The 18,291-nt window shown below is 37.2% G+C and overlaps 3 protein-coding genes across 3 annotated transcripts in view; 2 read left to right on the forward strand and 1 right to left on the reverse strand.

The window, feature by feature from the left end:
- The window catches only part of LOC110831110 (uncharacterized), a 119,764-nt gene that overhangs the window by 15,479 nt on the left and 85,994 nt on the right, over positions 1-18,291 (forward strand). The window lies entirely within an intron of this gene.
- Positions 1-18,291, forward strand: part of LOC110831112 (uncharacterized) — a 134,759-nt gene that overhangs the window by 15,478 nt on the left and 100,990 nt on the right. The gene's annotated exons all lie outside the window — the stretch shown is intronic.
- LOC110831108 (uncharacterized) overlaps positions 11,437-18,291 on the reverse strand; it is a 39,457-nt gene continuing 32,602 nt past the window's right edge. Inside the window, exon 2 of the mRNA XM_022066722.2 lies at positions 11,437-18,048. Within this exon, the coding sequence (XP_021922414.2) occupies positions 16,150-18,048 (1,899 nt within the window). The 3' untranslated portion in view covers positions 11,437-16,149. The remainder of the gene's footprint in view (positions 18,049-18,291) is intronic.

Raw genomic sequence — 18,291 nt, forward strand, 5'->3', positions numbered from 1 at the left:
TAATGGTCAACTTTCCTGTCCCATATTTGGGAGGTCTTCGGCTTAGAATGTTGAACGTTTGAAATGTGATTCTCACTTGTTTTCTGTTTATCTTTGTACTGGAATCTCTGATTGGATTCCTTCAACTTTGTTCCCAAATCATGACTCATATTTATTCTAAACATTCCGCTTTGCATAAACTATGCAGTATTAAACACGCAAGGTTTTAGTTTTCTGCCTCACCAGGAATATATTAGTTTAACTGCGTGGTAGAGAACCTTATAGTCGCTCAGCTAGCCAAGGAATTCTCCACATTTTGTCTAACCCAAAGTTTCAATACCATGTTCACAATATCCCACCTTCGGCCCTTGTTCTGATCCAGATTAATCTAGCCCTTAATCTCCCACCCTTTTCCCTAAAGATGCATTTTAAACTGTCATCCCATTTACGTCCGAACCTTTCAGATGATCTCTTCCCTACAGACTTTCCAACCAAAATTTTGTACGCATTTTTCACCCAATGCGTGCTATCCCACTCCCCTTAATTTGATCATTCTAATGGTATTTGGTAAAGAATAATGATTATTAAGCTCCTTATTTTACAATACTTTTTTTCGTTCTCATGCCACTTCTTAGGTTAAAATATTTTCCACAAAACCCCTATCTCAGACACCCTCAGTCTGTTATTTTCATAGTGCGACAGATAAAGATAGTAGTCTGTGCTATCTTAGCCCTTAAAATATCTGACAGCCAATTGTATTACTCATAATGCACCTGTATGACAGATCACAGATCAAGAAATATGTATTTTCTATTCTTAAACATCAAATTTATAATCGATCGATCCATTTAAGTCTGATCTGAAAAGTATGCGAACATGATAACAGGTATCTACAGGATGAGTCAATTTTGTAGCACACAAATTTTCTAAATAAGTTTTCACTCTACTTTGTTTCCTTATTAATTTATTTTACGTATAATTCTACTGTTGCAAATTTTTCCGCGTGTTATTTGAATATACACCTAATCAAAAACAAATATTTGTAACAAAATCGGTGGGAATTATTAAATATGGCTATATTTTTATAAGCAGAACAGTTTTTGAGAAAACAGTTTTGTATACGAAACGAATTTAAACTAATTATATATTTTAGTGGTGTTAAAATAAGCCTGTTGAGGTTTGCACGTGGGCTTAGTTCTAATAGACCATCTTAGTCACTTCCCAGTGAACGCATTAATATAAAGAACACTTACAGTTGATATAGTTTGACATTATTGTAAACTGTTGTTATCCTTGGATCAGTGAGGGGGAAATTCGGGCGTTGTTAAGTTGGGAGTGGTGACCCAACCTCCACTTCACGGTTTTAGTGGTGACCACCACATCTGAAGTTCCGACAAAGCGTGATTCTGCTTCACAGAACTCAACCAGCATTACAACACATGGTAAATTGTGCATGGCAAGGCTGTGCTTCTTGTATCAAAGGAGGTCCTCTGAATTCACTTTCAAACAAGCCTAATAAACTGAAATTTTTAATCACTTTTCATCAGGGTTTATTAATATTACAAGGTATGTTACCGCACATACCCTATTTTTTTAGACTCGCGGACCGCTGTTATTTAAAATTAATATGGATTTTTTAAAATTTTACAAACTTAGACTTCTATCGCAAACATTTCTATATATTTCTAAATAATATTATATATATATATATATATATAACAAATTTGTTAATTTGTTAATTTTATTAAACATTTAAAATAAAATAAAAACTTTTAATTACACAAAGTGACGCAATATTACAGAATTGTATGCGAGCCGCAGTGTGGAAATACCTGTTTTTCATTCTGCTTTAGTATTTATTTTATAATTTTTATATTTATATGTTAGCGCATCAGTTAACCATGTTTGGTGGGTCACTCGCACCGCGGGATGGCGCGTCCTTAGGTTGCGGATGGAGGAACAGCTTCCAGTTATGGAGGTTAGCTGCGAATATATTGCATGAGCAGACGCGGACAGCTGATAAGGGGTGGTCCTCCAGCTTGGGGGTTGGTCGTGAGGCTAACAACCTTTCACCGTAAAAAAACAACATTGTTACGCAAAAATTACCAAAGCCTCATGGAGGGCATTGGTGAATTCGTTGATGAACTTTCGGGTTCTGTAAGCCATCTAGTTAGTTAGCTAGCTCACCAGTTAATTCGATGAAGGATAATGTTTTTTAAGTATTCAAGCAGGCCGTATTATATTTTACAGGAAACCAGCTGAAATCTAGTAGAACTGAGGCCGACGAAATATTTCTAGTTCGCTTCCTTGGTTCCCGCAGTTAAGCAATTTTTTAGTGAAATAATTCCACAACTTAACTTCTTCTTAAATTCTTTTTCATTCGTAATTCATGTCACCATATACCAATGAACGCTGCTTAACATCACCAGTTGATGGAGTCAGGAAATGACTGTAATTAGTTGATATAGCATCGTTAAATAACCAGTCCAATTTATTAAGTTGTATAGATGATGCATAATCTTAGCTGATATATATATAATTCCTGACTCAAGTATAAGGAACCAGTGAGTTTATTTAAATGACAATTTTAACTTCCTATAGTTGTGTTCATGTTCCTGAGAATCGCTCGGGGGCCGGTGTACATAAATTAAGGGGGGGGGGGAGCAGTTACATTGAACTCCGCTGGACATATGCGGGCTGCCAACAAATAGGACCGACTTCATTCCCAGTAGTTTTGAGGGCCATAGATTGAAGATTTGTTGAAGCAAATGCATTCAAGTTTGAAAAGGACTGTATTTTTGGATGTTGCTCCGTGTAGTGTTATGAATTAACCGACGCTTGTACTGTCTACTGACATCATCAGGATTGTTCTTCCTTGTCAGAATCTAATAGGGCTTCTGTTCTTTCCCCTTTATGATATTCTTGTTTTCATCCAGTAAAGTGACATCATCAGCAGAGACGAGGTTATATAAATTCAACCGACGTACGTATCTTAATACATTATTCCTGAGACGTACGATGTCAATCGAGCCACACACCTGGTCGGTCTGGTACTCGCCAGTTTATTCGTCATTCGAAAAGGTCTTGCAGCTTTTTGTCAGAAAACAACTTGTTTGTCATTCGGATATTTGATGGAACGCTGGTATTGCTTATCAAAATGTATATTAGGGAAGTATGAGCTTATATCGTCTCATATTTGTTTGTAAAAGAAATTAAGGCTTCTTTTTCACAATTTGCATTCTCTTCATTGCATTTTGTTTACACGTAAATTGTTTATGGTTTATACAGGGTGATTAAAAGCTATAGTAGAATAGTTGTTGGGAAAATCATTTTAAGTTGAGAATGTAAATAATGTTTTTTTTATATTCGCCATAGTTTTCCAGTAAAGACTTTTACGCCGATGAAGCTTTGTATTGTTGCGATCGTTTGACGGGTGATACGCGATGAAAGTTCGTGGAAGTGTTTAAGTTGGAGCATAGTTATCACACTTCGACATTTACTGTGTGTAATTTCGGTTACGTTACTGGACTACGCACTTCATCAAGGTTTTTTATCCCATTGTTCAGAACAGAATTCTTTATGACAAGTCCCTTAAAAATTGATCCTGTTCTCCAAGGGCCAAAGTACTTTGCGGAGACATCTGTTTTGAAAATAAATGTTTTTCTCTGACTGTAAGAAATATTATATTATAAAGGACACAATTATTATTAGGCTATATCATCATGTTTATTTTAAAACTCGACAAGGACCCTAAAACAATAAATTGGCGTAGCACAAAGAAAATGGTTAGATCATGTTAATATGACGAATGATAACACAAAACAACTCTCTTGAGCCCTAAAGATGGAGGTATTATATTTTTCCAAACCGCTGGTATCTGCCTAGAAGTCGACACGGCATTACATAAATGTTTTCTTGTTTACTGACTCATTATAAGATAAAAACATGAACGCCCATAGACCACTAGACAGTTACAGTGTTGAGGTCGAAACAGATCACTTATCGACCTGACTTCGTAACCAGAAGAAGTGTTTTTTGGGAAAAAAAACCCATTGGTTTATTGAATTTCTTTAAATGCTTGAGATGAGCAGCAGGCAAGCACTGAAAAGATATTTTAAAATACTCATATGCTTAATAAAGTAAAATTGAAATCATATCTGAAGACATTTACAAGCTAAAATTTAATTAGCTTTGACAAAAGGAAGGTTATACATTGATTAATGAGCCATTTAAAAAGTTAAGAATGTCAAAACCTATTGGTGTTTAAGATGCCAATGTTCTTACCATTACATCAGCAGCAGAAAAACATCTAGTTGAAGGACTGACCTTGAAATGATGGAGCATTAGGCTGTAATTTTCCTAGCGGGTATTCATACACAGAGTCCGGAATTGAATAGCAGTTAATTTTGCTTGAGGAATAAAGTGCTAAGGAAGTCATTTTAGTTAATATGGCCTCAAAATTATTGGTATTTAAACCGCTGTAGAGTTTTAAGGCTGGGTTCTCTGTAACACGTTTAGACGAATCCGTTCTTACCATAGAGTTCAATACGCGTAATATTTTTTTTTATAAAATAGAGCGAAATCCTCAGTATCTCAGTCTTGAGTGAGTTTAGATGCGTTTTATAGTCTCGTCGAAGGTTTTCTGTGGAAAGAAAATGTTTTCTCTTTTCGAAAACATGTTTTAAATAAGTCAGCACACTATAATTAATGTTTTTACATATTTATGTTAACATTTTCTTACACCTGCTATAAATAATTAAAAAATTAGGCTTGTTGAATCACATAGTATTTACATACATTGCATTAGTTTAGGAGTTACATCCATTTTGCACGTACAGTTTATATTTTTTATTGGTAAGTGTCTTATCTTAAGTGGCACGCGTTTGAATTGTATCTACATACAGACTCTTTATTATTCAGGGCATCTAATTTATATGCCATGACTCTACAACTAGCAATGCTGTTTTAAGATATTTGCCGCGCTCTGCGATCGTCTTATGTTAATTGAAACGAATCACTGCTTCATACCCATGTTTCCAAGCTGTGGGAACATTTTAAACCAGAAGGTTGTAACATCAATAAGACTCTTGAGGAATACACTGGAAGAAAGAGTGTAAGAAAATGTATGTGTTTAAAATTATCGATAGAGCAACACAAGTAATGAAGTTCGACCGCAAGTCATATCGACTAGTAACGTGTTCGATATAAAGTGGTTCTTGAACAGTGGGAAGTGTACGCGAAGGAATGATGCTTCTCGAAAAGAATGTTACGTTGTCCAGTGGTCTAATTTATGGCGAAGTTCCATCCGATCTTAGCCAGACACGTTGACGACTTTGCTGCACGAAAAAATAACAAGAGTGTGTTGTGTCCTACTGTAATACTAAGAAATGAAGTGAAGTCAAGATAGAAACACGTTTCTATTGCTTTAAAAAATGATTGTATTACGCAGTGGTACGCGAGCGTGGAAATCCGACAAAGGGTGAACCTTTAGTTGATGAGTTTAAGCGTAATTTTACTTCACCTTAACTGCAGAAAGAATGTTCTGCGTAAGAAAACTATCAAAAATACCTCCGTATGAAACAGATTAATAAGAAAAAGAATTGCTCAGAGTTTTTGTTTGGAAATCTGTTGGTAAATTATCACTTGAAAGATGTAGAAGTAGCTGGAAGGAACTAATTTATGATTAGACTGGGGGGAAGTGATGTGTGATGATGAGTGCTAGATTAAGCTGGCTCTTATTCATGTCTGTTGTTAGACTTTGGCACTGGCCTTGTTCAGTCTTTGAATTCTGTTACCAGAGAAACAGCTTTGAACTTTCTTGTGATATATGAAATCACATTGAAGCAAAATTTGTCCCGGGTATTTAACTGAGAACGACGTGATGCAAGCGTATGGGTTAGTGAAGGTATAGCTCCACGCATTCCTAACTTCGGAACCAGCCACAAATAAATCATTAGCTTCACGCCCCGGCCCGCTCTATCTCGATGAACGAACAGTGTTCCCAATTCCCGTATTCTCAAGAGGCGTTCTGAACGTCGTGGCAAAGAATATAGATGGAAGAACGTAGAAAAATTATTAAGCAGATAATCGTTTTGTTTCATCCGTCAGTTCATTCTCTTTTCAGTTTCGTGTTTTTATTTGTATCTCGCTTATCCTTGACTTTTTATTTTTCGCCTTTTTTATTTTCATTTATTTCAAACAGTTTCTCTGACTTTTTAATTTTTTCATTCATCCTGGATTTTCTTTCGTCTTGTGCTACGCGGAGAAGAGCTGAGACCTGTTATGGTGATCCATGAGGTCCTCGGAGAGAATCGTCCTTGAAAATTTAAAAGTACGGTGTCTCGTGCATATGTGCGTGATTTGTGTTCTTCCATTATGGGGGAAAAAAAATTCTATGGACGGCCTTGATCCCTCTTGCAGAAATACTCGAAATCCAAAGACGCTGTCGAAAATGGCCTCAGGGCACCTACAGTCGTTTTACACTGTCTTGTGTGGAACCTGTACGTTTAAATGATACTCAAGATTGCAGGGAAATGTGTGTGAACTTCGCTTTTTAGGTTCGTGTGTTCTTTCAGTAGCCGGCTGATGCCAGTAATCATGTATTTACATGAGAGTGTTTAAGAGACCGCTGCCCCGTGTGTCGATGTCCACTGGAGTGAGGTACTTGCACCTCGAGGTTGATTGCCCTGAACTTTTTTTGTAATTTTTCTGTAAACGAACTCACATAACACGTGTTGCAATGTTAATACCCTGCTAATGCACAATACTGAGCTATTTAAAAGCATTTCATATCCTCAAAACATGCTATCCTATAGTTCGTTTTAATATTATCTTTACTTGCTGTCTACTCGGTGTGTATTTGTTATTTCCACCCCATCCAAACGTTCAAACAACAGAAATAGTTAAGGGTTGGTCCAAAGAGAGGATAATTCTAAAATGGCCAGGCAAATTATTTGTTGGAGTTTCGCTTCTGTGGCGATGATTATGTCTCTCGGGAGGTACCACCATGAAGTAGTTTACCGACGTTTCAGTGGAACGTACTGTCTTCGTTATCAAAGTAATGGTTCCAGTTACTCTGGAACGTCGGTCAATATCTACGGTGCTATATCCCAGGAGACAGTCATCTTCTGGATATCGGTTATTGAAATTATTGAAGTTATAAAATAATAGTCCGACTTTATTCTTTAAGAGATGGATTAATGTTAGAAAGATGAAATCAAGAAGGCAAAATGGGTGTGGAATGTAGTACACATTAGAGATGCATACCAAAATTTGCTTGGAAGTCGTGAAGAGAATAGATCATTCTGGAGACAGACGTAGATGGATTAAGACTATTAAAATGGATTTTAAGGAAATGGGGTTGGAAGGTTTGAATTGGATTCATGTGGCTCAGGATAGTGAACCTTTGGGTTCCATAGAAGGCGGAGTAAGTAAGTGACTGTCAACTTCTCAGTTAAGACTCCGATCCGTAGAGTTGATTACTACGTTTCATTCTTCTCCTTTCTACATGTCTCACCCAGCACATTCGTCTTGATTTAGTTTCTGTTGAAAGTATTAACTGAATTGTACAAGTAGTGAAGTTCTTTACTCTTTCTGTGCTACTGAATAAAATATATACGTGTGATATTATAGGGACCACCACAAAGTGGTTGTATATTATCATCCTTGAACCTTGCTCTTTGTATGCCATACTAGAAAAGTTATGCTTATAAAATAAACATCTGCCATTCGGCTTCTTCAGACACAAAGAAAGAAGCATTGTGTCTGGTTGGATGTGAAGTTCGCATTATTTTATCAAATTGAAGCAGATATATATATATGATAGAGACTTGAAGATACATGCTAGTAGCCATGGAATGAAGGATATGAAGGAAAAACAAAGATACGTTCGAGAATGTGCAATGAGAGAGACGGAGAATGGCATTGTCCTCGGGAAGTAAAAGAAAAAGAGAAACTATCGAACGGAACGCATATGGACATTACATCCGTTAGTGTTTTGTTTTTATTGATTTAGAGATAGTAAATGAACAGTTTCAGCCGGAAAACCTGAAGGGTAGAGAAGGTTTAGGAGTAGACCTGCATGTAAATAATATTTAAATTGACCTTAAGCAGGGAGTGATGGTGTAGATTTAATTCAACTGTCTCAAAATAGGATCCACCGGTGGAATTATGTGATTAAAATGACGTGATGTAATTTTGTTGTCTGTAAATTATAATATATTACTCCCTACTTAAAAGAAAATAACACGTTACTATCACAATTATCACTTTGTTGGTCTGACATTATCATGGTAACCATAACATTCACTTTCTACTTTGAAGAAAGCGTTGTCATTACAATGATCTTTTAGTTGATAACTTGACTTCAAGAAAATGATTTTATGTGAAGTGGTCGTTAAAATTGTCTGAGTCACTTGAAAAGTAAAATGGATTCATAATTTTTCGTAAAGAAATGTCTTTATACGATGTGTCAATAAATTTAATAGTGTACCGAAGTTGGCCTTAAGATGACCTTAAAGTGAACGATGAAGGTCTCTATGTGACTGAATATCAATTGTTCGGACAAGTTGAAATAAAGCAACAAATGTTTTACCGCTATCATTTATTACAAAGCACACTAGTTTCATGTAACAGACATAGGAGCATTGGCAGGTCGGAATTTGCAACTGTCAGCGTATAGACACTTCTGAAAAAGTTGTAAGCTTTACAAGGTTTAATTTACATAGCAGAGAAATTAAAACTTCCAGCTTATATAACTGAACATTTCATAACTTATGAAGGACACCGATAAATTGCTTTCTGCATCAAAGTATTATGCACTAAATGTGCATGGTGCCGTGGAGGTAAATATTCACCTATTCATTCTTTCGGCGTTAAATATATGAGAGGTTATTTTCGTATGGTTACGTCACTTCACCCCTGAGAAGCCATCTCCAGCAACCATGGAACGGACCCACGTGATCAAACTCTATATGTCTAGTTTATAATGAGACAGTTTACTGACTGAGCCGTCATGCCTCATATTAATATATAAAAAGTATAAATTCATTGTTTATATTGCTTAATTGATTTTTTAATAAATCTATGATGGTTTTATCTGCGGAGTGTAACATTTAAAATGAAACTAAGCAGCAGTTAACGTACTAGATCCACTCCTGTTTAACAGATATTCTGCAAGCCTTTAACGTAACTCTTAAGTCAAGGTCATCCTTCTTAATAGACCGCTGGTCACTGCGCAAATGCTGTGAAGGTGGGAATATGGTGTATTATTGAACATTACTTCGCATAGAAATAGTTTGTTGCTGTCTTAGCGACAAAGCAGCTTAAATTGCTGTCATACGATTTCAAACAGTGCATCAGTTGCAACAATGGGAAAAGGCTGTAAGAATTTAATATTTTAATTGGTGTTGTAATTTTGTGTGTGCTAGTAGAAGGGTTACGTTTAAAATAAATATAAATATACACCACGCATTGAAACTAATTTCTTGTTTAAATGATTCCAGGAGGCATTGAGTAGAAGGTAAGATGTAAATGTTTTATAACGCTTCTGAATAATTTATGTTAACCACTTAAATCTCTTTGACACCAGATTGACATTTCAGGTTTAGAGGCTCAGTTCTAAAGTCGACGTTGATAGCTGTCTGTATTCATTTGCCATCTGTTGACCCAATTCTGAACTAGGTACTCTCAGAACTGTTCTTATTGAAATTCTTTTGTTAACCGTGGATTGTGGTCAGTCAGTTGCAAGTGTGGAGAGGATCAAATGATATTTTGATACAAAATCAACGGGTTGATAACAGATGTTACGCGCCTTACTTTTTGGACATACTCGGTACAAATTCCGTTGGTTTTCTCGTGCATACCAGCAGATTATCTTAGGCCTCGAGCCTTCTTGATACAGCGTCGCAAGAAAACTAGTTTCGTGGTACAGGATTTGTTAGTTTCCCATATGATCAAGGAATTGCTTTTATGGAATGCTCACAAAGCATTCGTAAAAGAATGAGTTCACTTGATCAGAAGACTTGTATTATGTTGTTCTTAAACCCTTTTCATTGCTGCTGCTGGGATATTTTTTTTAATATACTAACCCTTCATGTCAGAATTTAGTTAATCGTTTAATGAATGAAAGGGATTTCCTGCAATCTCTAAAATATTAAAGCTAACTAACTGTGACTATATCTACGTGTCTGGCTAATATTAGCACATTTCGATACCTTTAAGTGTTTGAACAAAAACGGAAACTAATATTTCTGTGTTATAGTTCAAGTGCGGGTTACCACTTCATAAGCGGAGTACAATGAAACGTTTATGGCATTACAATACAATTTATTACATTTGGAAATGTTTAGTTCAAGTGATTTAAATACATTTTTGCTCCTGTTAAATTCTGGAAGAAGATAAATTTGCCCCAGCTTGTTGAGTCTTGATGGCGGCCTCCAGATATGGAGGACAACCGACAGAGGGTGACCCTCCAGCTGTAGGGTTTGGCGGGGAGGGGCTAACAACCATATTCCTTAAGAAACCAGCATGCTTTGAAATGTTACTGAGGGCCAAGAACTTGGACGGGTTCATTCGTAAGTACTGGTAACATTAGAATCATCAAACGAACATTAGCATTTTGTCAGACCTTCTCTTACCGCGATCGAGTTCTGTATTTTTCTCTAGTCACTATATTCTAGAATAACATATATTCCGACTTCTGTGTTGCTACCCTGGTACATTTGAAAAAAGTAAAAAGTAAAGCTGTCCCACTATACGCCATGTAGGCGCTTGGGGGGGGGGAGTGTATAACTCCTACTCATTCTTAACCTCGGCACTAGATGGCGGTGAGAGATCAGCGTCACGCCCCGGCCTCGCTTTACCCCCGGGAAAGGACCCCGGTACCCATTGTAGAGGAGGCTGGGTGGGCCCCAGAGCCAGTCTGGACGCAGAGGCTAGAGGAAAAAAAATTCTCTGCTTCCGTCGGGGACCGAAACCTGGTCGTCCAGTTCATAGCCAGTCACTATACCGACTGAGCTACCCCGCCTCGTTACACTGCTACAGCCTTGAATATTATTTTATAGACCCAGACTGGACACAGTGGTGACGAAGAAAAAATTCCTGCTTCTAATAGTGAAGGGGAAATTTAACTTTCTTTCTTGTGCTTTCGTGGTTGTCAACTTTTCATATGTTCCTTGTCCTAATTGGTATGAAATTGCTCCTTATGATTATTTACCTTCACAGAAATTTATCTTGATCGCAATTTATAAAAATAGGTTTCTAGATGTTGATGTGGGAGAAATCTTGCATAAAATGGGACAATGAATGTATATAAAAAAATTACGAATGGGATATAAAATAAAGTGTGATAATATAGACAGATAGAAAGAACAAGAAACAGAAGATAAACGCAACAATTCACTGAACAAGTAGGGGAAATGGAACGGGGAAACCAAAAAACGGTGATTAGAAGATGCGTTAGTATTCCATGAGCTTATTTATTTTCGTTCGCCACATTGTTCAAAGACATAACCGAAGTTATCAAAGTTTATTACACTTTAAGAATAGAACAACAAAATTAACATTAGTCTTCCATTAGCAGCAGATAGTTGTCAGTGATTTCCAAACTGTGGTTCGCGAAACGATTGCGGATATACAATATATTTATTTCTGTCAAAAACAGTTATTAGCTTGTCCCAGCCTTAATATATTCAGATCCACTTAAAATTCCTTAAAGTGTATTTTTATTTAGCATTCAGCAATTATATCACAGTGTCTTCCTTGAAACGCTGATAGTTTCTCAGCTATTCAAGATGTTACCTGTCTGTATGGAACCCAAAGGTTCATAATCGTGATCTCATAAACTCGCCATTGGGCCTCGTTTTGAGTCAGAGTAATTTATTTCACACCTTAAAGTCTGATTTCGGTATTAGCTTGTTGCATATGCGTAGGTCTTTCAAGGTACCTATTTATAGGTATTTATTGTTTAATTTTCATTGAAATTTAATATTGCCGGTTTCGCGGAACACAGGTTGGGAATCGCTGGATTATTGCGTCAGTTATTTAGACGATCGTGGTGACGTTGCCTTTTCCAGCAGTACTGTCTTCGTCTGCAAGCTTGCAAGGCCGGCTGTTAATATGTAGTCCGTCGCATTACCTTCTCTCAGTTAATGCACTGATAGTAGATCAGCAATTCTCAAGCAGAAATTTGCCTTCACAACATTAATTTCTAACCTTATGGTATGGATGTTTAAAGATGATTTTAAAAAACCTCTATTATTGTATGTAAAACATTATATTTAGGGTAAGCAGAACAAATAAATCCCGAAATTGGGATAAAAATCAAAATGACTCTTATAATGCACTGACAAAACAATTTCGTGTTAATGTAGTTTATTTTTCATAAAAGATAAATGCTTGAAATTAACCAGGGTAGCATTCCTCTGTTTTTTTAAAGTGCAGGGGTTTATTTTAAAGACAGTAACGTCAAATGTGGACAGAATAGCAGAAGGAAAAGAGTGGGATATGAGCGTAGAACTTAAAATGTAAGGTACAGAGTTTGCCCCTTAGAAATCTGAGGAAAGGAAGATACAAAATTATTTGTTATAATATTAAGAATTCCCTAAATTATTAAATGTATTAATTCTGTATTGAAATTTTAGATCTATCATCAAATAACGAGAATGGCCTCATAATGTGATACGTTTTAATTTCAACCAGAAACCCCCTTGAGGTTTTATTTTTAAGACTACACCCGTCAAAGTAACGATTCTGATATTGACTTATTTTGTAATGAATTTATTCAACGTTGTTTGCGAGTGAACTCACTTGGAAATTGTTCTAGTGTAGTCGTTACATATGCTTTATGTTGCTTACGTCCAGAGTTTGAATTTTCACGCGGAGACTGGCTGCCATTACTTGAGAATGTTTAGTTGTATTCCCTGATCACTTAAGGTTAATGCCAAAACTGCCTTAAAATAGGCCACTTTTGCTTTCATGTCAGTCTTAAATTTCCACGCGTTTCGTTTTTAATCTGATGCAATGTTTGCCATACATCATTTATATTCGTGTAAGAACTAGAAAGGGTTACTTAGTAAACATGAGGTTTGAGGTTTCCACGGCCGTAGAAATTTAAATTCTGGTCTTCTGGCTTTTGACATCATTTTATCTAGTTAGTTACCAGCGTTTCGGACAAACATACTACCTCTGTCTTCAGGCTCCAATTCACTTTAATCCTGAATATGGAGTTAGTATATTTATCCGAAACCACTTACGGTAATATACTATGTCAAAACGCAGAAGACTGAAATCTAAGTTGTTTAATAAAGGGAATGCGACTGATTTGTTAGAGTTATGTAATTATACCAGCAAGACTTGTTCCTAGGTACAGGCTATTTTAGTCTTAGAAAGTACACCATGAATTCTTGCAGCCACCCCACTGGTTGCGCTGTCGTGACAAGTGTCTGCAATATGGCGGGCGACTTATCCTTAGTCGTTAAAAGATAGGGCTACTGCCATGGCAAAGAATCATCACGAAAGCAGCAGAAGGAAGATTTGGTCCCATACACAATGCACGTGAAGCATAATATCGTGTTAACGATAAACATGTATCAGGATTTTAGATCAGAAAGCAAGGTTACTAATATCTTGACACGATCTGCTAAACACAGCTGAATTCTTTTCACTGCTGTTTCCACATTTTTATTAAATTTAAACTAGAAAATTTCCCATCAAGAACGAAGGAAAAATCTAAATTAGTACTTAAAGAAACACCTTTTTATTTTAAAGCGTAACAAAGCAGCATATAAAATTTAAAATCATTATTTACCTTTGCTTGAATTGAATTAATTTAATAGTACAATACGATTTAATGACCGCAATATCGAATATGTTCTAACTACATACATATATGTATATGTACATATTTGGCCTCCCTAAACACCATTACCATGGAAAAGGTTATAATATCATCCCATAAAGCTCAAAAACCTTTAACAGTAAATGATCACCATACCATCGCAAGGGCTATCATAAAACACAAATTCAAAAATATTATAACATAAGGCCCAAAATTCCTTAAAACCAAATGGTCACCAACGAACACCGTTTATTATACAGCAGATCTATGGACTTCCAGAAATGTTATTTCGTCTGTTTCCAGCGTAAAAGCAATTCCTGGAAAGACGAAACTCAGGACGACGTGGAAAAAGCAGTGAAAATGGATTCTGAGATACCAGGACACTGTATTCTATGCAAGGATGATGATCAAACGCATCATTTTGTATGATAAATGTAGCTCCAACTGAATTATTTTTAGGTGTACAATTATTTGTATCGTACACTGACGTATTCACATAGAAGATCCACTGAACCACTCAAATTTCCAATCAACCTTTTTGTTGTTTATATTAAGATTATAATGTTTATAAATGAAGTAACAGAATGAAGCACAAATATTTATATATATATGTAGCGTTTAGAGGGGAGCAGATAAACGAATTGTCTGCAATTTTTAATAAAAATTTGTAATAGCACAAAAAATTATTTTAGATAAGAATAAAAATATATGGTTACGTCACGGAAAGACTACGTTTGTAGCAGCATGATATATGTGTTTTAAAAAGCACTCCCCCCCTAAATTAAGTCTTAAGCCATACGTTTATTCCCCAAATTGATAATTATTTATTTTAACAATTTGTAAACAGAAGCTGTGGTTATGGTGATTAATTATTCTTTCACTTAACACTGGTTTTTAAATTGGGTCTACGTAGACTTATTTATGTATTTCCAGATATAGGATTAAATACTGTAAAAGTAAGAGAAATAATAACTAAAGTTTATGTAGAACTTACTTGAAGTGCACAGAAAGTCGTCTCGTATAATCTGTGGTCACATTCATTGTTTATGCAGACAATTGTAAACTTTATAAAATATGGACAGAATTAGTCATTATCCAGTTTCCATAGCGACGACACTTAAAAGGAAAATGAAAGATGCAATGGGCTGTCCTTCATAACATTTACCATTATCTGCAGTGCAACTTTTCTCGTATTTTTAATTCTGTATTTGTATGAATCATAAAATAAAAGAAGCAAATTTTATCTTGCATTATCACTGTTGATGGTAGTATTGTCCAAATTTCTGGATAATAACCGCTGTATACATTAAAACATATTTGTTTGGCGAAACACGAATATACAATTAACAAGGAAAAATATTTCCCGCCAAACTTTGACTGTGCATTACAAATGGAGGTAATTACTCGTAGTAATTAAATGATAAGGAACTTCATTAGTAAATAATTCAGAATATCATATTACAATGATATTTCTGATTTAAAATAGAGCAGAATTAAGAATATTCTCTGTATATAGGACTGACGTGGTATTATAATAAATGTCTTTCCAAAGACTATTAAAACTTATCAGTGCCAATGATCTTTGTAATCATAATATCGTGGGTTTGGACTCCCTCCTGAGCATGGAGGAGGCAGGAAACCTTTGCACCAGTTTGTCACTATGCATCACAGCTTTACAAGAGATGTCCCAGCATATCCATAACATGGTTTGCGAAGTATCGCAATAAGTTTTAAAATGTAAAAATATTTGAATCTCTTATACGTTTTTAAGTGGAAGTTCCAATCCTTCATTTTTTATCTATTCTATTATGTAGGGGGATGATAATTTTGTATGTTTATTATTCGGTTTTGTAGTTTTTAATGTAAATTGTGACATTATTAGAGTTTGTTAAAGATAGCAGAATTCATTTGATGGAAATTCCGTTCCTCATGAGGCTACAGTCATGTAGGTAAAACGTAGTAAAATGAGAGTCGTCCATGCCACGAAAGGTATTAAAAATTGTGTCCAGTGTCCAGGTGTGTATTAGGTTGGAAAATCACTGGTGTAATGTAAAGTTATGTCCGTGCTTAATTAAGCATCACGCTGTGAAAACGTATGGGGGAGTAGAGATATTCCATGATTTCTTAAACTCTAATGCGAATGGTCAGATTCCTATTCCCAGGCCTCGTGTTCCTCGGGGAAGCAGGCCACAGGTGTGGACGCGGTGACGAAGATAAAAATCCCTGCCCCTATCAGCTATCTGAGCCTGGTCACGAGATAAATATCGGAGTCGTGGAAATGCCGGATTTCTGCAGACAAGAAAACTTGGCAGCACGGAATTGCCACTTCGAGTTTACAGAGAGAGGAACTTGGCAAGTGCGTCATAAATGACCCTGGGGTTAATGGTGCCGTCTGCCGTGTAACGGACGCCTCTGAGGCTACCGTCGTCGTGGCTCACGACGCCATACTCGCCCACGATGAACCCGTCAGGCGTCCTCTCTTCCACTTGGTATTTGCGGAAGTTTCTGCCCTCAACTACATAACCGAATTTGGAATTCGGATCGTTTGACTGTCCTTGTTGAGAACTGAATGAGGGGTCTGTCGTTGTTACAGCCGGAAACCGAACTCCATTGGCTCTTCCGTTCGTCATTACACTCACAGCTTCATCCACTTCGTAATTCTCCTCTGGAGTTCCATAACTTCTCTCCGGCGTACCGTAGTTTTCTTCTGGGAGCTCGTAGTTCCTTTCTGGAGGTTCTTGATGATTGATGTAACTCTTCTGAATACGACTATTTTCTCCTTCGCTTTGCTGACTCGCAGTTTGCCTGTCGGCATCAACATTGCTTTGCGGTCTGCTCGTTTGATAACTACTCTGCATGCGTGGACTGCTGTCTCCCGCTCTCTGGAAGACACTTGTCGTTTGTTCATGACTCTGGGGCTGCGGTTGTTCTGCGACCACTGCGCGTTGCACTGTCTCTGCTGTGGAAGTACCAGTTCTGTGGTAACTGGGCGGTTCCCTGTAGAATTGAACTCTGCTGTTTGATGTAGCTGTAGAGACACTGGTGTGGTAACTGACGGGAGATGACTGCGGATCAAATGGTGGTTCACTTGAGCCTTGAGAGTCGAAAGTACCGTGTCGAGACTGGACGTTAGAAGATGAACTTTCCTGGTGTATGGAGATTATCGACGAGGAGGGAGAGGATTCCTCTACGCTGAGTTGACTTCGCTGGACGGCTGTCGCTGCGGGCTGTTTTTCTGTTACTAGTGAAGCGCTCTCAGACGATGAACGACGGAATTCATCGTGAGGAAACGAATCCATGAAAGTGTTATAAATGAATCTGTTGTCACGGCCAGTTGTATTGCTTTGTTGTGCTGTTCCGAGGGCAACTGATGACGAGACGCGAACGGAAACGACTTTATGCGTCTCTTTCTCCGTTGTATCATCTTCGATTGCAGCCAAGCTGGACCAGTCCGCTGTATTTCCATCTTGTTTGCTTGAGGTCGGATTCGTGTAAAATGTTTTGTTTTCAGTAGGAACCTCACTTGTTTCAAAGTGATAACTGTCAGTTTCACCTGGTTCGTGTGAAATTATGTCCGTCGTCGTGTTATTGCTACTCGGACGTGTTGATATTTCATGTAGTTCAAAACTAACGGAGGGAGGAATATTTGATGACGTTGTGGAGTAAACATTTCTTTCGTATTTCTCTGTGTCGGGTTCTAAATCCGCTATTACATCTGGGAAAGAGTTAGGGATGTGATCATTTTCCTTGTTAGTTTCAGTCATTGGCTCAGCACCCACAGTTTGTGCATTCACGTTCAACGACGCGTTTGGAAGTGGTAATCTTTTAGCTTCTTTATCCATTGCTTCGTTGTCGTCTGCGTGAATGGTGGATAAACCTGTAGAAACTTCGTCCGTTGTATCTTGTTCACTCTCCGTGTGGGAGTTACCCTGTTGGATCGACGATGAATCGACTAGTGCTTCCACTTCCAACGAGTTGCTGTCCTTTGATTCGCTTCGAGGGACAAACACAGTCGTATGCTCAGTGAATGACTGTTCAGGAGTATCGGAGTCAAGACGTTTGTTGAAGTTCCTGCCTTCGTTGACGGACCCCGATCTTGGTCTCGAGGCTCCGATGAAGACTGACAGAAAGTCAGTTCCCGAGATGAGATCATCTTCTCGGGCAGACTTTACAACGGTCTGTCTAGTGTAAGGAAACCCCAGGACTGTATGTAGCAGCAGCGAGCAGAGAATCTGTAACAGAAATTATATATTATAATCTCTGGTTTTGACTGACAACTTTTCTATCATATTGATAAATGTGCGCGATGTTTCAGAATCTGAATTTTCTGTCTTTATGTGAAAACAAATTGTATATGCTCTATGGGACTCATCACACAGAATTAATCGTAGTAATTGAAGGTTTTACGTCGTTTATCCAAATATCACTCCCCCGTGATGTAGTCCTACCTACCTATTGTCAGAAAACTTTGTAAC

Source organism: Zootermopsis nevadensis, unplaced genomic scaffold (assembly GCF_977971745.1).
Source record: "Zootermopsis nevadensis isolate Lab colony 2312 unplaced genomic scaffold, Znev_1.0 Znev_ptg000007l, whole genome shotgun sequence".
Lineage (NCBI taxonomy): Eukaryota > Metazoa > Arthropoda > Insecta > Blattodea > Termopsidae > Zootermopsis > Zootermopsis nevadensis.